At 40.0% G+C, this 22,864-nt stretch overlaps 1 protein-coding gene and 1 long non-coding RNA gene across 2 annotated transcripts in view; one reads left to right on the top strand and one right to left on the bottom strand.

Annotated features, from left to right (window-relative positions):
- Nucleotides 1-14,439, top strand: part of LOC143285814 (DENN domain-containing protein 11-like) — a 19,073-nt gene extending 4,634 nt beyond the window's left edge. Inside the window, exons 6-9 of the mRNA XM_076593244.1 lie at nucleotides 2,186-2,311; nucleotides 7,814-7,964; nucleotides 9,312-9,380; nucleotides 10,776-14,439. Coding sequence (XP_076449359.1) covers nucleotides 2,186-2,311; nucleotides 7,814-7,964; nucleotides 9,312-9,380; nucleotides 10,776-10,974 — 545 coding nt within the window. The 3' untranslated portion in view covers nucleotides 10,975-14,439. The remainder of the gene's footprint in view (nucleotides 1-2,185; nucleotides 2,312-7,813; nucleotides 7,965-9,311; nucleotides 9,381-10,775) is intronic.
- Nucleotides 3,778-6,257, bottom strand: LOC143285813 (uncharacterized). Its single transcript, XR_013055728.1, has 3 exons — nucleotides 5,378-6,257; nucleotides 4,538-4,694; nucleotides 3,778-3,945 (listed from the first exon to the last, which is right to left on the bottom strand). It is a non-coding gene; the product is annotated as an uncharacterized LOC143285813 (long non-coding RNA).
- Nucleotides 14,440-22,864: the final 8,425 nt, after the last annotated feature.

The following is a 22,864-nucleotide window of genomic DNA, read 5'->3' as shown; positions in this document are numbered from 1 at the left end:
ATTCAAGGTCCTTGTGAATAACCGCACTGAGTAGTGCTTGCAGGCTTCTACATATTGTGTGAAATATCCATACAAGTTCTTGAAAACTAATCAAGATTCAGATATTTGGAACATTAACACACACACACACACACAAACGCGCGCGTGCGCACACACACACACACACACATAAACCCAACTGTAATACACTTTGTCAGTTTCTCCATCAGGACACAGAAGAGACTTGGAGATGGAGCTGAAAGCTGATGAGAATCATTACACTTGGACTGCAGAGGATTACGTTTCTTGACAATATGTTACCTTTTTGTTGTTGTTTTTCAACAAAAGTTCTGTGTCTTCCCCTCTTGTAGATTTTTAAATGTGATTTCTGTTTGTATTTGAAGCTGCTCACTGCTTTTGTTGATGACTTCTCTGCAGTCAAGAAAAACTGAGCAACCTTTGTTCTTCAAATTTTGAATTTGCCCTGTTACTGGATCATATCTGTATAGTGTGTGTGATTCTCAGTTCATTAAACTTCCATACATCTATCAGCATTGCTTAATAAACATGGTGAAGCAAGCAGTTTAGGTTCTCAGATAACCAGTTATTTAGGACATATCCTCTGATTGCTCATCATGGAGCAGTCGGATCCAGTTTTTTGTCACCCGCCGCTTCTGATGAGCAGAGGATCAGCAATGCCATTTTGAAACACCATCAATGCAAGGAGAAGGCACTCGGTCCACCTAAAACTGGACAGTACTAACTGCCCCCCTGTCCACAGTGCCACAGACACTCCAGAGCCCGGACAGGACTTATCAGCCTTTTACAGGCCCACCCAGTGTGAAGCTTATGCTTATCATCGCTTGCGAAGGAGAAAAACTACAACAGCAACTTTGGTCATCTTCAGTTTGCGATTGTAAGCCACCATTGTTCAGCAGTGGTGTGTGTGTGTAGAATGCATCCTGGTGGAGTGATGGCATCTTCAGAAGGCAGAAGCCTAGTTCATTATGAAATCTTGTTTGTGCAGTTTTCAGTGTATTGTTGTATTGCACATGCTACCTGTTGGAGGAGACTGTGAAGCTGAACGTATCATGAAAATACAGGGTTCACAAAAAGCTGAGGACCACTGGGGAAACTTTCACAGTTTTTCATCTTGGGGGTATGGTGATATGATGCTGAATTTTCAACAAAAAGCTGTGTAAGCTGCATATGAGTTAAGCATCACTCATAACTAGGAACGCATTCTTGCTTGTGCACTTTCTGTTGTTATTTTTGTTGGGATTTTTTTCAACAATGAAAAATCATAGCTATCATTTATAAATCACTGAATGTTTGTAATTTGGGGGGGAGGGGAGGAGGGGGGGGGGCTGAAACACAGCATTTTTTAAAGTAAACGCATTTTTCAAAATGTTCATGGTACACATGTACCTGAAACAGACGTCGTTGTATTCAGTGAGAGGCCAGTGGTAGACTGTATGCAGCCTGCTTCATTTAAATATTCTCTCTTTCTTTTTTTTCTTTCTTTTCAAATTTATTAAAATGAACACGTGTTTATGAAGTGGCCCTTAATCCTTTCAGTGCCAAGCCTAGTGGCCCTTAACCCTTTCAGTGCCAAGCCTAGTGGCCCTTAACCCTTTCAGTGCCAAGCCTAGTGGCCCTTAACCCTTTCAGTGCCAAGCCTAGTGGCCCTTAACCCTTTCAGTGCCAAGCCTAGTGGCCCTTAACCCTTTTAGTGCCAAGCCTAGTGGCCCTTAACCCTTTCAGTGCCAAGCCTAGTGGCCCTTAATCCTTTCTGTGCCAAGCCTAGTGGCCCTTAACTCTTTCAGTGCCAAGTCTATTTCATGCTCAGTGACAGCTGTTTGCCAGGGTTTTTTTGGTCACGGAGGGTAATGGTTGATTTTTTTGTTGTTGTTTTTTTTTGTTTTTTGTTAATTCTAGCATGCAAACTATTGAAAGAAGGTGTATATATATATATAACTTCTCTGACAGGAAAATGAGCACACGTTTCAATTATGACAATTTCATGCTGATTTGATTATTTTGTGATGGGAAAATTCTGACAATAACACAGATGATTATATCCATCCTGGGTCATTTTTTTTGCACACCGGAAGGGCACTGAAATTTCAGTCCTTAGGCTCTGAAGGGGTTAACTTTTTGTGAAGTCTGTAGTTTCTCTTTCTTCAGTGAAGCATTTTGTTTTCAGTGTACTGCGCGTGTTGCCTGGGCAGCCATAATGTGCATGACCTGGGGAATCGTGACCTTCGACCCTATTTTTACATCAACGTTGCTGACATTGAAACCTTGGAAGATGAGATTTCCTATATAGCTTGTAAGTTTGGCCTAGTGGGTTTGTTGAGTGTGTTGTTGTCGTTTTAGAGTTCTGGTGTGTTTGTTGTTTTTTTCTTGCTCTGTTTATCTTGCTCCCAGTTTCTCTTGTTCGTCTTCATGTCTGTCGGTTTTTCTTGTGTGTGTGTGTGTAAATCGTGCATTGTGTATGTCATTATGTGGGAATGCATATGCGACGCCACACGCAAAAATCATGGATAAGTCGCTGGAGTAAATTTCACGCAAGACGCTGTGAAAGTGACAAGGGGTGAAAATATCAAATTTGAGTTTTTTGGTTATTCAGATTCTATGATTCTTTTTCTATTAAATTTCCAAGTATTATAAAGAAATATAAAGTATTAGTGCTTCATTTTGATGTTTTCCCTTTGGGAATTGGTGATCAAAAGTGGGAAACAATGAACTCGTTTGCCCCAGTTTTCTCAGAAGTAGGTTTGTGATCATCACGAGACTCAAATGCATGTATCTCAGAAACTAATAAAGATACTTGAATTCTGTTTTCTGTGAGTTATTCAGAATTCTCTCTACTTTCAGATAAAAGAATAATATCATTTTGTGAATTTTGACCATTATCCATGATTTTCGCATGCACCATCACATATGTGACCCTCCACCACGAAATGAGTCGCTTTGCACCAGAGGTCGATTTTTAGTTATTGGTATATCATAAATCTGCAATAAATGACCTTTACAGCGAAAAAAAAAGTTTGTAAATCGGATGATTCTGTGAAAAGTTATTGTGATTTGAAGTTCTAAAGTTGCGAAAGTAACGAACTGAGAAATCAAGGCCGAAAAGTTTTGGAACATGTTCATAGCAACCACATACTTCTAAGCAAGATATGTTCATGAAATTTGGCACACACATAGTTAGTGGCAATATCCACAATTGCACAAAATTTGGAAGAAAAATATTGAGTGTATTTGATTTTATTCAAATAAGAATTTTCTAATTTTTTTGGAAAGAATTGCAACTGAAGTATTAGTATACTTACTTTTTAATCAGCTCAACATGACTAAAAACCTTCCAGTTTTAAGATCAGTTTTGTTGTGGTGTTGTTTGTGGTCCAATTACTATGAAACGTTTGCTATGTACAGTATGTGTACTAAAATTTATGCCAGATTAGAGGTAAAAATGCTAAATCATGATGCCGAATCATGTGATTGTTGTAATTCAATGTGCTCACTGGCTTAGTGTGCTTGTGATATTACCATAATCCATACAACAAGCACAACAAAATAACAAAAAAAGATCCACACAACAAAACTGCTCATACAAAAGGTACAAGTTCATGTGTGTTTTATCCCAGCATAGCATCAAATGAAATACATTTCATAATCCAAATGAACACTTCAAACACTTCATCTGCAAAGAAAACCTACTTGTCAAACCCATACTTCACACAATAAAGACACACAACCTCATCAAACAAACACTCTATCTGCTAAAAAAAATAAAAATAAAAAATAAAAATAAAAAAATGTGCAGATATGTGGCACAGGTAATCAATTCTTGTGGTACAAAGTGTCATCAGGGTGGATGGTGTTGATATTGAACCTTCTTCCTCCACTCTTTTTTCTCCACCGGTGGTGTCAGTATGTTCCAAAAATGCATGGTTTATCCTGAAACAGTTTGTTATGTAATACTTCTTTATCTCTTTTCATTTCCTTTGTTTTGAATTATTTTCTATATGTTCTAAAGTTTATTCATTAATGCCTTAAATATCAACAGTAATTTCAGTTTTGTACATTTACATCACAGCTTTCATTCTTTACACAGGACTTTACAAAATGCTTTACTTCTAGTTCTATGTATTTTATCAGAAAATAAAAAAAGAATACACTTATATGATATATATATATATATATATATATATATATATATATATATATATATATATCATAATATAATCAGACAAAGCAGTTTACTGATAATAAAAGTATGAAATAGTGATTATTAATGCTGTATCACTATGAGTATCAGTGTGCATATCAGTGTGCATGTGCATGACATGCTGCAATCCATTAAGTTACTTTATGCATAGTGGCATGTCAAGCACATGCACACTTATATCATTTATGTAAATGTCTGTGCAAAAGTTTACAATTCCATACATGTACATCTAGACAAAGTTTGTAAAAAGAAACTAAGTTTGCACACTTCATGGTAAATTTATACTATAAATCATAGTACATTAACAGTTGACTCACTCACTCATAGATAGTTCACCAGCAGACAGTTCTTTAGTTGACAGTGTAGTTAGTTTGGTGGTGTTGCCTCTCCTTCTGATGACATGACTTGCCAGCAGTGATATCAGAATTATTCATTGGTGTACAGGCAGGCATATAAAGTACCATCATATCTTTCAGGGCTGAAAAAGAAATTGAACTATTAGTAATACTGTTAGTATTTACTGTTGACACAACTCTATATTTATTTAAAACAACACACACACACACACACACACACACACACACACACACACACACACACACACACACACTGTCCCTTCACAGTTTAACCATTTAACTGAGCAAGGGGAGGTTCAGGGGCATGACATTATGAACAGTTTTCAGTTTCACAGAATTTGCTTCAATGGATATTTTATGTGAATGTGTGTCAGGTTGGTGTGTGTGTGTGTGTGTGTGTGTGTGTGTGTGTGTGTGTGTGTGTGTGTGTGTGTGTGAGTGAGTATGTGACTCACTGTGTGACACACATTGTGTATGTATGTGTGTGTGTGTGTGTGTGTGTGTGTGTGTGTGTGTGTGTGAGTGACATGTATACACACTGTGTCACACATTGTGTGTGTGTGTGTGTGTGTGTGTGTGTGTGTGTGTGTGTGTGTGATCTTTTAATTTACATTCTGTTAATTTCCTCAGATTCACTTTATTCTTTTAATCATTTTTATTCCACATGTCAAACAGTGAATTCCTGTTCCAATGTAAGACAATAAATCAGTCTTGAGTCAATCATTGTTAAATAAATTATTATCAATTGATTATACCAACATTACATTTCAGTATTTGTCAATGTGGGTAAAATAAGAAAGCTTACCTTCAGACACTTCAGCTATATCCAGTCCCCCAGTCACTTTGCTTGCACATTCCTTGTGTGAGCTGTGAGAAACCCAGGTCTATCACTTCAGTGCAGCAAGTCAGTTTCACTTGTTTCCATGTCAGTCACAACACTGATGGCACCTGGTGCATGTGATTTCGGCAATTACAGGCGAAGGCTTCCAATCTTTCTGTATCTAGTGCAACTGTTGATTCGTCATCTACATCAAAATTAATATTATTGTTGATGAAAACTGAACGACAATCCTGCGTCGTCTGCTTTCGAAATCAGCGTTGCCTTCGTGTTCACTGAGATCGATTTCATGAACGGTCAGTTCCATCAATGAAGTACTGGGTTAGAAACTCACAAATGTCGTCTTCTTCATTGAATGGCAAAATGTGTGCAGCGCAAGTGTATCTTGTCAGGAAATCGCCAAGTCAATCTTGAAAACGTGCTTCCGAACCCTGCGACCATGTTTATTTGAGCTAGCGTGCTGAATGGCTGGTTTCGTCACGTGGCCTCTCTCGGCCAATGACAGAGGGGATTTTCCTTCATAGTGACGCATTGTTTACGTAGTGTATCCTTATTTTGAAAGCGACGATTCGCTCGTAGTTAAAAAATCAACCAATGAGAAGGACATAGATTGAAAGAGACGGACTTGACCTTTAAAACAATGTATGATTCGACCGGTCGATTCCAAGAGATGACGGAGGGCAAGCTTGTCAAAGTTGATCGATTTCGCGAAGTCATAGGCGATCAGAATGACGGGTTAGGCATTTTAAGCACACTTTTAAGGCAAAAGAAGACACAGTTATGCCTAGATACTTCAATATGAGATAAAAGAAAGCCTAAAGTTTACTATAAAGTCAAAATCTGAAAATCGACAACCTGACCCCCACCCGCCTAAAATCGCCGCTAGCGGAAAAGTTGGTCAGGGACAAAGCGACTCATTCCGTGGTGGAGGGTCACATATATGACTGTGTTTTGGTGTTCTGTTGGGTGCTTAATGTCTGGCGGGTTTGACAATTGTAAAATAATTCTAAACTAAATAATGGCATTTTTATCACAAGAATGCAGTTCTACCTGCCCATTGCAAGCAGTTTGGTGCAAAAAATCCTCCATCACCAAACATGGATTAATGAAAGGATCAGTTTGTCGTGAATCATAGATCTCATCATTACAAATTTATGTGAGAGTTAAACTCTCTGTGGCAAACAGTTTGAAAAGTGTGAACATTTTTGCTTTGCTTTGTTTTGATTTGCTGTCACAACGTTTCTTTTTATTGATATTCAATTTAAAAAATAAAGATAATTGTATACTTATGTGTTAGCAAAATATTGCCTAGCAGGCTGTCAGAGAAAGCATGTGATGTGTAAACAGAGTATGTGTGTTTGGAAGGTATCTTAAAACATTAGACATGAAATGAGATATATGAGGTAGTGAAATATTCTCCTACATCTTCTTGTAATATGTAGCAATGTTTTCATTTCATTGATCAGCAATGCTGTTTTGGTATCTTTTGTCCAGTTCTATCCTCATGGGTTTGTTTTGTGAAACTACACCAGTGTTTCCACATTTCTTGGTTACAACCCTCTACCTCACAGTGATGTTCTATACATTCTTCTTCCTAATTTGTTCTTTTGTCTTCCTTTTTTTTCTCTCATGTTTTGGTAAGTTTTGTTGTATGTTTGTTTATTATGAATCAAAATGTGTATGATATGTCAGTCGTTTCCCTTTTTTCTTTTTTTTTTTTTTTTAAGTGAGTCACGTTTGAATATATGACCATCAGAGTAGCAGAAGAGGCAACTGTTGTCCCAACTATCTGGGCTAGAATTTGGATTATAGTGAAGAGTGTTTTGCTCAAGTTACATCCCCACTGTCTCAACCAAGAGGGCTTTAGGACAGTCGGTGTTGGAATGGTCCGCAAAGGTCAGCTAGCCCCCAAGGCTGCCAGCACTGAGATCTAGTGTAATCTTGCCTTCTAGTTTGAAAGTCAGAATGAACCATGCCGACGGGTGCAATAGCCGAGTAGTTAAAGCGTTGGACTTTCATTCTGAGGGTCCCAGGTTCAGATCCTGGTAATGGTGCTTGGTGGGCAAAGGGTGGAGATTTTTCTGATCTCTCTGGTCAACATATGTGCAGACCTACTTGTGCTTGAACCCCCTACGTGTGTATACGCAAGCAGAAGATCAAATATGCACGTTAAAGATCCTGTAATCCATGTTGGTGTTCAGTGGGTTATGGAAACAAGAACATACCCAGCATGCACAGCCCTGAAAATGGAGTGTGGCTGCCTACATGGCAGGGTAAAAAGGGTCATATATGTAAAAGTCCACTTGTGTACATAGGAGTGAACATGGGAGTTGCAGCCCACGAACAAAGAAGAAGAGACCCCATCAAAAACACAGAAGAAAATGTGTTCGTGTGGGTGGACAGGTACGACGGAGAAGATCTTTGAGTCCAAGTCCCACCTGTACGACATCTACGTGGACAACCAGAACATCCAGAGCTCCTCCCCAGCCATGAAGGACCTGCTGAAGACCTGTGACGCTGACCGCGAAAAGCTGGCCAAGCTCAACAACCAGAGGTCAGGGGCACACTCTCGCGCTCGTGTGAGGCACACACATGCACAGCATGCACACTTACTTACACACTTGCATGCATGTGCACATGCACACAGACACACATGCATGCACACACAAAACACACACACATGCGCGCATACACACACACACACACACCAGCCGCCGTGGTGAAGTGGTTAATGTTGTGGACTGACGGCTGGGAGGATGCGGGTTCGAATCCCAACGGAGGTGGGTTTTTCCACCTGTAGCTGGCTCCTACCCAGAGTTGAGTGTGCTCTGGGCTTAAATGGAGAGACTGGGACCACACAGTCGAGTGTCATCCACTTCACGATGCGTCTTTGGGTGTGTTGCTCTAATTACCTGACCAACACTGCAAGTTTCTGTTATCTCTCAGGCCTGGTTAACGCCAGGATATCATTATGACAGGAAGCGTAGAGTACAACCTTATCACGCAGTCCCAAACCAAAATGGACTTCCATAGCAACATCGTCATCATCATGGTCATCCTCCTCCTCCTTCATCATCATCAGTGTAAACAAAACAGTCTCAAAGTCTGTGGCCTTTCATGCCCTGCTCTCGTGGTGACCTCAGTTTTGATACCCCTCCACTTCCGTGCTTGGTGTGAGTTCTGTCAATGTCTTCAGTGTCGGCAGATTCATGGGGGGGGGTGTTGTTCGGGGGACGTGGTGGCGGTCTCCACTCTGGGAGGGATGTTCACTCAGTCTGGCTCCATGACTAAGCCATTATTGTCTTTAGTAGGGGGCTTAGTAGGTGGTGCCCTAAGTACGTTAAATGAGAACAGGCACCACTGAACACCACTGAAGTGACTCAGCAGCAGTGCAGGGCCTCCTCTGGTGTGTGGTCTCCTGGCGACCTAACATCAGTGGTTCCTTGCACACTGCTGACGCTGGAACTGTGATGGACACACACACATACACAAACACACACTTTTCACATACATGCACACCCAAGTTTGTATGTATGTATGCACACACACATACCGACACACACATACACACACACACATTTCACATACATCCACATGCAGGTTTGTATGTGTGTAAGTATATATGCTCACACACATGCACGCGCACACACAGTATGCATGCTCAGTCATATGCACACACACACACACACACACGCACGCACACACATATATACATACAACCACAACACATGCATGCACACATGCACAGAGTCCATGAAACGTAGCACATCATTTGAACTGCAGATATTGTTTCTTCTTTAGGACAAGTTTGATGCAGAACAGAAACACCAGTCAGTACCTGAGGAAAGAAAAAAAAATAGTGGTCTTTATACCTTTTTTGTTGTTTTGTTTTATTGTCCAGAGCTCAGCATGCCTTCCCCACAGAAGAAATAGAGGATGAAGTCCTGACAGAGGAGGAAATTATTCTGGCGTAAGTACCACAATTCGGTTTAAACAAATTTTTGTTAAGGTAATAAAAACAACATATTGAACATACATGTGCACATAAACAGTTTCAGTTTCAGTAGCTCAAGGAGGTGTCACTGTGTTCGGACAAAACCATATACGCTACACCACATCTGCCAAGCAGATGCCTGACCAGCAGCGTAACCCAACGCGCTTAGTCAGGCCTTGAGAAAAAAAAAGAAGAAAAAAAGGTGAATAAATAAAATAAGCACATAAACAGCAGAGTAACAACAAGCTAACTGTTTGTATTGTTCTTTTCTGTTTGGTTTCATTGGCTGGCTGTTTAACATTACATCAATGCAGTTATTTTGAAACAAAAGTTTTCCAGTTGCATACAAACGACAGCTACTGAGTGACTTGTCAGTGTTAACTTTCTTTGTGGCTATGATTCTACTAGAAGGCATGACAGTAAATTTACAAACATGGTCAAGCACCACATTTTAGCTTGTTGTTTTGAGGCTGTTGTTTTGTGTGTCTGTCTCTGTGGGTGTCATTAATGTGCACATTTTGGTATCCGTTTGTACATATGTAAGAACAGGGGGAAAATATATTCCATTTGAAAAAATTTTTTTAAAAATCTACGTTCAGATTTCTCAATCGAAACAAAAAGTATCAAGACAGAAAATAATATCAGAAATGAAGACAAAATTTTAAAGAGGATGACTAGTGTATTCAGCTGGCACTGGGAATGCAGCATCTGAGAACATTGGGTGTTTAAAACATAAAGACCATTGGACGTTCAAGGGGTTATCATAATGAACATTGGACATTTTAGGCGTTTAGGTAGTGACCATTAAACATTTAAGAGGTTAAGATAATGACCCAAGGACATCCAAGAAGTTAACATGCTTTAGGGCTAATGTTATCAACATTGCACATTTGAGGGGTCAGCATAATAACCAGTGGACATTAAAGGGGTTAACATAAGCATTGGACATTTACAGGGTTAGTATAATGAGCATAAGGGTCTAACATAAGGAATTGTTGACATTTAAAGAGGGTAACATAATGACTGATGTTAAGGGCTTAACACAATGAGCATTAGACATTTCAAGGGTTAACAGTGGACATTTAAGGGGTTAACAATAACATAATGACCATTCAACATCAAACGGATTAAGATAATGAACATTAGATGTTTAAAGGATTAACATGCAACTTTGGACATCTAAGCACTTTAGATTTGTGTGAAATAAAGTTTATGTACATATTTTCTGTGTGCATGTGTGTGTGTTTTGTTTTTTTGTTGTTTTTGGTTATTTGAACAACCAGCTGTTCAAATATCATCATCATCATCATCATTATAATGACCATAGGCATAATGTGTCAAGGATTTTTATTGTTCTGTTGCCCTGCACAGGTTTTTCAATGAGCTGAACGACCGCCTGTTCCACACGCTCCTCGACATCTCCACCTCCCACGACCGCCAGCTGACCTCCGACCACATGAAGGCCATCGGCCTTGACCCTGTCGGCGACCGCACCTTCCTGATGGAGTTGGTGGAGCATTATGGGATTGACGTGGTGCTGATGGTGGACAACCCCTGCTGCCCCAAATGATGCCAGAAGTGATGCCAGTCCCCTGTACCACACCCACACTTTGTGTGTGTGTGGGTGGTCTGGCTGTCTTGTCTTTCCTGATCCTCCACCCCCTGTCTCTGCTTCTTTTCTCTTTTTTTATGCTGTGTGTGTGTGTGGTTTGAGTGTGTGTGTGTGTGTGGTTTGAGTGTGTGTGTGTGTGTGTGTGTTGTGTGAAAGGGCTGCATACGGGTCGGCCTGTTGGCGATGGTCTGTGTGTGTGTCTGCGTGTGTGCAGTGGTGATTTTTGTGTGTGTGCGTGGTTTTTTTTGGTTTTGTTTTGCGAGTGTGTGCTTGTTTTTTTGTTGTTGTTTTTTTCTATTTTTAGAAATAGTAGTTTTCGTATGTAATGAACATATGATCTTTTTTATAGATGGAGGATTTTTTTTTTAAGTGTTTTTTTGTGTGTCTTTAGGGAAAAGGAACAAAATGAATTCAAAATGGTGTGACCAATTTTGAATTTATCTGCTGAAGAAAAATGAGTCGGCTGGTTTATAGCATATTGACCTGAAAATGTTGCAGCAGGACAGCTGTGCCTCTTAACACATATGACAGGCATGCAGATATTTATGAGCTTGTGCAAGCGTATGCACGCACATACACACACACACACACTTTAACAGCAAAATGAAGGAGAGATCAACGGACAAAGAAACCGCACAGCATTATACTGCAGTTGAGACAGAGGATCCCGAGCCATTGACGCTAGTCCCACTGTGACACTAGAACTGTGGAGTGCTGTGTGTGTCATGGGAACATGTGAAAACTCAGCACTTAATCAAGTGATTTGCAAATAGGATGATTCATTCTAAATATTGTATTGTTTTTTTGTTGTTTTTTTATGTCAGTGTGGGTAGTATTGACTTCTGAGGATAGGGGCGTGGTGGTATGCTTTTGCTCACTTGTCTAAGCATTCAAATGTAAATACAAGTGTTCATTATAGTACACAGCTTCAGAATCAAGTGATGTAGTTAGCTGAAGAACGCAAAGCTGTTCATGTCAAGTTTTATTGGAAACACTAATACAGTCTCTGCTGAGTGCCATAAGAAAGGAAGCAATCATGAAGCATAAATAACCTACTGGAGAAAGAGACTTTTTTTTTCTTTTCTTTTTTAAATCTGAGACTGGTCATCATTTCGTCAGAGTTCAGTCGTCTGGCATATGGATGCTATGTTCACATGCAGATGAAAATTCATCCATAGTAAATGTATCGTTACACAAGAAAAAAAACAGCGTGTGGTGATAAGTGTGTCAGCCTTAAATGCAGTACATAGCAGCTCAACAGTTGTTAATGAATACTAACAGATGCATGCTCAGTGCTGTAAGCCTATTAGGATGGAAATAATGAATGGAGGTTTACTTTCACTACTGTTGTGGTGTACTATCATTAAATGATGGACATGACAGTGGATATTACACCTTCACCTGTGTCGGAGAAAAGGGTGATCACATGAGATGTCTCCAGCTTTGTCATCAGGCTGATCATCATGTCCCGCTGGTTCTGCGCGTCAGTGCAAAGTCTACTGAAGTACGTCTAGAACAGTTTGTTGTGTACTTAATTTGATTTTGGATAAATAGTAGCTAAGTCTCCCTTCCTAGATAGAGAGTTTATTGATCTCATTTGATCGATGTATAGTGTTATAAAGGGAAGTTTCTTGGTGAGAATTTCTTTATGGTTCATATTTCATATTGTGTTTAGGGGTTAGTGTTTGAAACAACATGGCTGCATTGCTCAAGGTATCAGCTTTATTCCAAAGTCATTTTGGATTTTGACCTGCAAAAGTTCACAAGTTTAGTTATGTGTTTAACAGCATTTCTGTTGGGTTTTTTTTTTTTTTAAATAATCATGAACTGGATCTCAGTGTATGTGTAAGGACATTAAGTGTTTCTTCTTATCTCTTCTTCCACATTTGACGCATCCCAGTTTTTTAATTATATATATGTGGTGGTTTTTTTGTGTGTCTGTGTTGATATGCTTGGAGTGAGTGTTGACTTTCTTGGTGTGAATTTTAGCTCTTTACAGGTTTGATTTTCTCTCACTTTCTTGGTCTGAAGCTGTGCATTTGTTTCGATTGTTCGGAATATAGAAATGACACTGTTGCTGCGTGGCTTCCTTTCAAAAGATGGCAGTTTTCAATGAATAATGGTCATGTTACTGAACTGCTCAAGTTGTTGAAGTTCCACAGGGAATGTTTTGGATCTGGGCCCTTTCTGTTGGGTGGGGTGCTCTGCACATGTGTTGATTGGGAACATGGATTTTCTGGGAAATGTGTCTCTGACTGACTGTTTTATCATCCAGCACAGCGGTGAGCTTTGGACCGGTTTGTTGTGGGGTTTTATTTATGGGTTTTTAAAAAAAAATTATCTTGTGGTGTATTACCTTTACGTTTTGGTTTCAGATTCTGAGGTTTATCAGAGGTGACATGACAAGTTGTCCATTGTTGTTCTCCACGTTAGTTCATACTGCTGTTTAACTTCGTTAGCGCATTTCGGCGGGTATCAATATTTCTCACAAGTTTTCTTTTCTGTCAGTGGTTGTTGTTGTTTTTTCACATATTTATTTTAAAGATGTTCCTGAAACAAAATGAAAGCGAGGATAATGGGTTGTTGTTGTTTTTTCACATATTTATTTTAAAGATGTTCCTGAAACAAAATGAAAGCGAGGATAATGGGTTGTTGTTGTTTTTTTCTTCATTTTCTCAGTCTTTTACTCATCACATTCACACTCCACACACACACACACACACACACACACACACACAATCAGACGTCTAACAATCACACATTAAAGGCTTTCATCTCTCCAAGAAAAATAATGATGAAATATGTTCTTCTTCTTTTTTGTTATTTTTTTAAAAATTGTTCCTTGTCCCCATTAATAACATATCATTATTTCAACAGCGTATTAGTAAATTAAATGAAGATGAGTGTACTGATTGTGTTTTCGATATTACATCAACACGCATTGTCGTTGTTGTGGTTGGTTGTTGTTGTTGTTCTTGTAATTTTCTGCTACAAGTACTGGTACTATTTATCCAGATTTCAACTCGAAATTACTGTTTTCTGTTTTGTATTGAGTTTTCATCTCCTGCTCATAAAAAGCAAACAAATTTGCCAAGTAGCACTCGGTTTGTGAACATTCAGTGGCCCTCTTCATTTTGGGCACGACAGGTTTGTGCTCGCTCAGCAAGTGATTTTCTTTCTGTTTTTCTCATTGAGCACAGGTGCGTTGGGTTACATCACTGGTCAGGCATCTGCTTAGCAGATGTGGTGGTGTGCAGTGTATATGGATTTCCGGCCCAACACTTGGCTTATATCACAGATTGACATAAGTTTTACATTTGGGCCAACAGCAAAGTGAGAGCTGTATTATCAATGGTTTCTCCAGTCAATAGGAAATCATTTACAGCTTAGTCTTTTGTGAAGGACTATGACTCTCAAACTAGGAGGCAAAATTGCACTGGCTCTTAGTGCTGCAGCCATCCCAACGCCGACTGTCCTAAAACCCTCTTGGCCGAGAGAGTGGGGATGTAACTTGGGCAAGACTCTCTCCACTATAGTCAAATTCTAGCCCAAATAGTCGGAACAGCAGTTGCCTCCTCTGCTGTTCTGATGGTCATAGTCAGACATGACTGACTATCATATATATATATATATGTGGATTTGTCCAAACGCAGTAACGCCTCCTTGAGCAAGTGACCTGAACTCATTGAGCAAAATCCAAGTGGAGGAAATGAAAATGAATGTACTGTAACAGCAGGACCCGCAGATGATCAGGTACTGGTTTGAAAATCCATATTTTGGCATGGCTGAAAGGGGAGGAGAATGGCGCTGTAGTCTGTGTCAAAGAGTGTTTTTTTCTCTGTCGGTCTTTCAAACTTGAAGTAAAGTGTATTTAAACCTGTATTTTGTTATGGCTTTTTTTTTTCTTTCTTTTTTTTTGTTGTTGTTGTGGTTTTCATATTGATTGTGTCTCAGATTTTATTGACAAGCAGTTTTTATTGCATATTGACATTATTAGTACTTTCAAAATGTGTCATATTCGAAATAATGGTGTAAATGTTGAATCAGTAACATATGATAAGTCTTTTATCATTATCAGTTCCTTTTCTTTTCTTTTTTTTTTTCTTTTTATTAAGTGGTTTGAAGAGAGAATGTTACTAATCAAATGGGGGGAAAAAAGGAGGGGAATGGGGGTGGGGGAGAGTGCGGAGGGGGTGGGGGGTGGGGGGGGGGATATGAATGTTTTTGCTCCTCGATTATGATCATGTCATGTTCTTTGTGCATGAATGTCATTTTAGATGTGGACATTCCATGTGTAATTTTGTGGATTCTAATATGATCTTCATTGTTGTTGTTTTTATTTGATAAGTGAAGCATCAAAGTTGTTCGACAAAATGTGTTCATTGTAGTTAATGTAATATTGCTCTGCAGGTTTTTTTTTTTTTTTTTTTTTTTTTTTTTTTTTTAATTCCCATTTCCTGCTGTCTGTGTACATTTCTGCCTATACGACTGTATCAGTGTGTGGTTAAACACATTTCCTTCAGTGTTACTGTCACTACATGTAAGGAGTAGACTTGTCTTAAAAAAATGTTTTGTTTTTGTTTTTGATTGTGTTTCTTTTTGTATTGGAACATGTGTAATTGATATTGTTTAAATGTGCAGTTTCTTCACAATATATTACATTACACCACTGATGTGTCCATTTAAAAAAAAAAAAAAGGCAGGGGGGGGGGGGGGGGGGGGGACATCCATTGAACTTTATGTATACTGCCAGCAGGCAGGTTTCCCAACACATCCCTGCATCATGCTGTGTAAATTCTGACCCAGTCTGCCATGATACACAAGCTGTGATTGTACGTACGTATGTGCGTACATTCAGACCCTTCATCTTATCTGGTTGTGGCTATGTGCAATATGTAGTCGTTCTTCTGTACCGTGAACTTGAGCGTGTCGCAGTTGTGTGGTGAGTTCGTGTGGAGTGCTGAGTTTCTCCTGTCGCTCTGAAAACGGTGACTAGAATGGCTGTGTGCGAGTGTGAACTTTGTCATTCAGCTGTGAACAGATCATTGGAGTGGTTTTATTTTTGCTTTCTGGTAAAAAGAAATTAACGACAACAACATCAAAAACAACTTTCTGTCATTTTTTAAGGTTGATAAGCTCAGTCTTGACTTCAGGCAGACTGTGTAGCTTGAAGCAGACAGTGCTGTTGGTGTTAACAGAGAAAAACTCCTACATTTTTAGAGGTCATTTGTTGTGTGAATAATGTGCTGCTGAAGTGTGCACACACACACACTTGTTTTGCATGTGCGCGCGCACACACACACACACACACACACACACACATAAACATGCACATATTAACACACACACAAAGAATCATGAACATTCATACAAACTGGGCATAACATCACATGGATGATACAAACAAAGAAACAAAAGCAGTATTAATGGAGATTAGCAATATAGATATATATATATATTTATATATGTATATATATATTTGTTTGTTATGTGTAACGAAGGCAAAAAAAGAGAAACGGAAATAAACCAAATTCTACCACAGGGTCCATGCGCATTGTTTAGAACCTTCAGGAATGGTGACTCTTGGATTTAAAAAAAAAAAAAAAAAAAAAAAGTTAGAAAAAAAGAAAAGAAATGAAAATAAAAATAATTTTATTGAGAAGACCATCGACCCATTCTGAAGGAACCTGAACTTGCATGTGACAATGATAATCGTGTGCCACAGAAAAATGTCATGCTGGAAAATGTACATTTCAAAACAGTATTATTGCTGAATATAAACACTTGAAGAAAACAGCACGTTTTTTTAAGGCTTTATTCTGTTAATGTATAAGTGGTTCCTTCCACATTAGCTCTTTGTCGTCAAATAAAAAGAGGGGGAAGAACAGGTTTATAACTGCTTACTTTTGTTGTTGTGTTTGCAATAACTGCTCAGTTAAATATGTTGTCAAATAGCAATGAAAGTGGCTACCTGCTTTTTTGGGGGGGGGGGGGGGGGGGTTGGATGGGGGGGGGGGTTTTTTTATTTGGCTTTTTGGGTTGTTTTTTTGTTGTTGTTGTTTTTTTGTTTTTGTTTTGTTTTTGTTTTCGGTTGTTTTTTGTTGTTGTTTTTTTTGCTTTTTCTGGGGGGTAGGGGGTTAAATCTATTTATTTGTTTTGCCATGATTCACCTCTGTAAACTTTGGACTTTTTTTTTTACATTTCTTCCTGGCCTGAAATAATGCACTGAAATGAATCTGTTGTGTTAATAAGCATTTTCCTTTTTGTTAACTTTTTCTTTTTTTTTTCTTTTTTTTTTTTTTTCAAGAGTGTTGATTCTCAGGAGATATGATGATGTTGACGGTGTTTACGGCATCTCTGATGCATGGCAGGGATTGAATGTTAGATTTCATCTCTCTCTCTGTGTCTCTCTCTGTCTCTCTTCCTTTGTCTCTGTCTCTCTCTGTCTCTCTCTCCCTCTGTCTCTCTCTCTCTGTCTCTCTCTCTCTCTGTCTCTTTCCCTCTGTCTCTCTGTCTCTCTCTCTCTCTCTCTTCCACTGTCTCTCTCTCTCTCTCTTTCTCTCTGTGTCCCCCTCTATCACTCTCTCTCAAGTTTCTTTCTTTCCTTCTTTTCTTTTCTTTTTCATGAATTTGTCTGAACAGTATTTTGTTTTTAGACATGTCACAATATAAGAACAATCATGAATCTGTAAAGACAACATGACAGTCTTGCATATGTATAAAGTCCTGTTGTAATAATATATAAGCCATACACATACACACTTACACGCACACACGTACATGGGAGTGCACACACACTTGCATACACACACACACACACACACACACACACACACACAAACAGGCATACCACACGCATTCAAAAACTGAACACATTCTGACAATCTATTGCCACGCCACAAGGAAGATCAATATTACTCTCTTCGACAAAGGAAGTCACTCAGATATACAATGGGCCGATGAAACTATGTTTGTATTTGTGCCTGTTTTGTGTGTGTGCGTGTGTATGTGCACATGTATGTCTGTGTGTGTGTGTGTGTGTGTGTTGTATGTGTGTGTAGTAGTAGCAGTCTTAAATTTTGCCTCTTTTCACTCTAGGTAAATTTTAGACGTGTGTATTTGTGAGTGTGCATTTGTGTGTTTGTGTGTGTGTTTTTGTTTTGTGTTCTTTCTCTTCTTTTCTTGTTTAACATATGGAACAATGAGGGACAGATTGCGAAAAGAAAAGGTATTTATTTATAGCCATCCCATTCCACATTTTTCGCTGTTGTTGCAGCCATCTACAGTTTTCCTGCAGAGGTCTGTGTGTTTTTTCAGGAGCAGTCTACGACAGAATGTTAGGATTGATTCTTCTTCCTCTGATGTTTCTTCTCCACCGACACTTTTTTTTTTTTTTTTTTTTTTTTTTTTTTTTTTGCTGCCTCATCATCTGCGCCGTTTCAGTGGCATTACTCCCACGCCGCTCATTTAGATTCCCCCATACACGGCCACAACCGGGTTCGTCCGCCGTAGTTCCAGCGTCGGCAGTCCACATGGAACCATCGATGTTAGGTCGACTGGAGGCCACACACCAGAGGAGACCCTGCACTGCTGCTGAGTCACTTCGGTGGTGTTCAGTGGTGCCTGTTCTGTTTTAACGTACTTAGGACACCACCTACTAAGCCCCTACTAACGACAATAATGGCTTAGTCGCGGAGCCAGACTGAGTGAGCGTCTCTACCAGAGTGGAGACCGCCACCACATCCCTCAAACAACAGGCCCCCATGAATCTGCCGACACTGACGACATTGACAGGGCTCACCCCAAGCACGGAAGTGGAGGGGTATTGAAACTGAGGTCACCATGAGAGCAGGGCATGAAAGGTCACAGACTTTGAGACTATTTTGTTTATATTCTCCACCGACACTTATCTTCCGGTCCTTTTTGTAACCAGAATATTTATTTTTCATATTGTTTCATTACCTGTGGTCTGTAAGAATGGTGTGTGTGTGTGTGAAAGTGTGTGTGTGTGCGTGCGTCCATCTCGGTTTTGTGTACCCATGTCAGCTAGCTTCTTTCAAAACCATGACTGTGATGTAAATTTTAGTTCAGGACTTTGTTATGAATTTTTGTACAACTTTGTAGTGTTGTAGAAAATGACATACAGTGTTTGTTTGAACTGATGTTTTAGTTGTGTGTAGTCTTTTTCGAATGGTTTGAGATGGATGGCGCGTGGGAAGGTTTGTCGGAGACTGCCTGCTGAAGTGGCTGAGGATTCTTGTCAAGAGAATTGCGTTCAAAGTGGGATAATTTTTTTTTTAGGAATCTCTTGGTGACTTTCTTTTCCCAGCCATTGAACTGTTTGAATCTTTGAAAAGGACTGTTTGCATAGCGTATGCATTGATTAAAACAAAACAAAACAAAATGCTGAAGCGCACGCATTTGTTTTGAATATGTGCTTTTGAATGTATCAAAATATCCACATATTGAAATGGAACTGCTTTTTTTTTCTTTCCTTCTTTCTGAAAATTTAGCCAATATATTGGTAGTTGACATTATATAAGTGTGCATATATGAAATTTATTACATGGTTATTGTATGGATAATTATGTTTAGGTTTGATTCTAAACAGTGAACAGTGGTCATTTTAGATAAGCTGAAGGAGGTATGTATTGGTGATGATATGTATGTTCTGAATCCGGTTAGACTTAGAAAATGGGACTTGGGTGAGACTGAAAACTGGACTCCGATGACAGAATGCATGAGCCTTCTAAATGTGCCAGACACTCACCTTCATGCACACATACACTCTCTCTCTCTCTCTCTCTCTCTCTCTCACACACACACACACACACACACACACACACACACACACACACACACACACACATTTTCTCTCTCTCTCTCTCTCTCTCTCTCACACACACACACACACACACACACACAATCTCTCCCTCTCTCTCCCTCTCTCACACACATACTCTCCCTCTCTCACTCTCTCTCTCTCACACACACACACACACTCTCTCTCTCTCTCACTCATACACACACTCTTTCTCTCTCCCTCTCTCTCTCACACACACACTTTCTCTTTCTCTCTCCCCCTCTCTCTCTCTCACACACACACTCTTTCTCTCTCTCTCTCTCTCTCTCTCTCTCTCTCTCACACACTCTCTCTCTCTCTCTCACACACTCTCTCTCCCTCTCTCACACTCTCTTGCTCCCTCTCTCTTTCTCTCACACTCTCACACACACACACACACTCTCTCTCTCTATCTCACACACTCTTTCTCTCTTCCTCTTTCACACACACTCTCCCTCTCTCTCTCTCTCTCCCCCCCTATCTCCCTCTCCCTCCCTCTCCCTCCCTCTCTCTCTCTCTCAGGTTCATTCCTTTGCATGTAAACGTTTTTTGAACATACCACTTAGAGTACCAAACAAGTTTGCATACAGTGAACTAGGACGCTATCCACTGTATATAAATAGTTCTGTAAGATGTATCAGGTACTGGTTAAGGTTGTTGAATAAGGTTGTTGAATATGAATGTGCACCGATTACCCAGACAGGCATATCTGATGATGTTTAACCTGGACGAAAGGGGGAAAAAATGCTGGGTGTCTTTAGTAAAAAAAACAACAACCAAAAAACTTTATTTAGACTTGGGTTTGGATATGCCTGGTTGCAACAGGGCGTTGGTTATGAGCAAACTTTTTTGTCATTATTCAAGCAAAGAATGAAAGATATAGTTATGCAAGAATGGGACGAGTCAGTAATGTCTAAAGATATATATCATAACTACAGACTGTTTAAAACTGGTTTTCAGTGTGAGCAATATTTTGACTTTGTGGGTAAAAAGTGTTTTTGGGACTGTTTGAATTACAGCTTGGTTTGCTCCCAACAAATGGATCATTTTTCAGGAGAACATTCAAATGTAATTCAAATTACGCATGTAAACGTTGTAACGTGGTCGAAGATGAAAACCATTTAATAAACAATTGTGTCCTTTACAATAACCTGCGGCAAAAACATCTGAACTCTGAAGGTCAGTCATATGTTCACTGCTGAAGAATGGTTCTGTTCACAGTATTCGTAAACTCTGCGTTTATATGTTTAATGCCCTGAAGATACGACAAGAATTCTTTGACAGCAATGAAGAAATTCAGAATTAATTTACTATGGACAAGAAGCACTTTTGTTCTACAGGTTTAAGTTATTGTGTATTTTACATTGTGTTGTCGTTGCGTGATCACCATATTGTGTACTTTTGACCTCTTTCTAGGAGCCGGAAGCCTGGAGATTAAGGTTTTTGTTCTTCTTGTTCTCTGTCTCTCTCTCTCTCTCTTTCTGTCTTTCCCTCTGTCACACACGCTCTGTCTCTCTCCTTCTCACACACAATCTCTCTCCCTCTCTCACACACACTCTCTCTCTCTCTCTCTCCCTCCCTCCCTCTCTCTCTCCCACACACACACACTCTCTCTCACTCCCTCTTTCACACTCTCTCTCCCTCTCTCTCTCTCTCACACACACTCCCTCCCTCTCCCTCTCTCTCTCACTCTCTCTTTCCCTTTCTCACACACTCTCTGTCTCTCTCATCACACACACTCTCTCTCTCTCCCTCTCTCACAGTCTCTCCCTCCCCCTCCTTCTCTCTCCCACACACACACACTCTCTCTCCCTCTCTCTCTCTCTCTCTCTCTCCCTCTTTCTCTCTCACACACACATTCACTCTCTCTCCCTCTCACACTCCCTCTCTCTCTCTCCCTCCCTCTCTCACTCTCTCTCTCTCTCCCTCTTTCTCTCTTTCCCTCTCTCACACACTCTGTCTCTCTCATCACACACACACACTCTCTCTCTCCCTCTCTCACACACACTCTCTCTCTCACTCTGTCTCCCCCACACACACACTCTCTCTCCCTCTTTCTCTCTCTCTTTCCCTCTCTCACACTCTGTCTCTCTCTCTCTCTCTCTCTCTCCCTCTTTCTCTTTCCCTCTCTCACACACTCTTGTCTCTCTCATCACACACACACACTCTCTCTCTCCCTCTCTCACACACACTCTCTCTCTCACTCTATCTCTCACTCTCACTCTCCCCCACACACACACTCTCACTCCCTCTCTCTCTCTCTCTCCCTCTCTCACACAAACACACTCTCCCTCTCCTTCTCACACTCCCTCTCTCTCTCTGTCTCTTAATACACATCCTTACCTTCCATTCTGTATATACATTCCTCAACCTTTGGTTGACATGTGATTGAAGGCGGTACACGAACTGATCTGCATGATCTGAAAAAGAATGGAAAGAGCAGAACTTGAAGTTCAAAATGTTTTAGGATGGGTGTTGAATGGTTTGGTTTTGTAAAAGACTTGTGGATGAACGAAATGGTATATATATTTATCGCTGGAAATGTTCAAAGGTGAAAGAATGGTCGACTGACCTGTTTTTTGGGCTTTTTTGTTTTTTTTTAAATTAGATATTGTGTTGTATTATACTTGTGTTGCATTCGATTGTATTTTTCTTCAACCACGGTAGATTTCTTCTCATGGGGTTCATTCTGCCTTCCATGGAGAGTGCATCAACATAATTTGGTGCCACCTTTTCTTTGGGGGGGGCGGGGGGGGGGGGCTGTTAACGTTTACTACTTCTTCTTCTTCTTTTTCATTTCATTTATTTATTTATTGGTTCCATAATCTGCACGATTTCAGTGCCATTACTCACACACTGCTCATTCCAAATCCCCTATACACAGCCGCACTCGGACCTGGGTTCGTCTGTAGCGGTCCCATACAATGTCGGCAGTCCACGCTGAACTATGTGTCAGTGTTATGTCGTCAGGAGGCCGCCACACACCAGAGAAGACCCCGCACTACT

This window comes from Babylonia areolata, chromosome 9 (assembly GCF_041734735.1).
Source record: "Babylonia areolata isolate BAREFJ2019XMU chromosome 9, ASM4173473v1, whole genome shotgun sequence".
In the NCBI taxonomy this organism is placed as follows: Eukaryota; Metazoa; Mollusca; class Gastropoda; order Neogastropoda; family Buccinidae; genus Babylonia; species Babylonia areolata.
The sequence above is the reverse complement of the archived record's forward strand: the minus strand, read 5'-3'. Positions and strand labels throughout refer to the sequence as shown.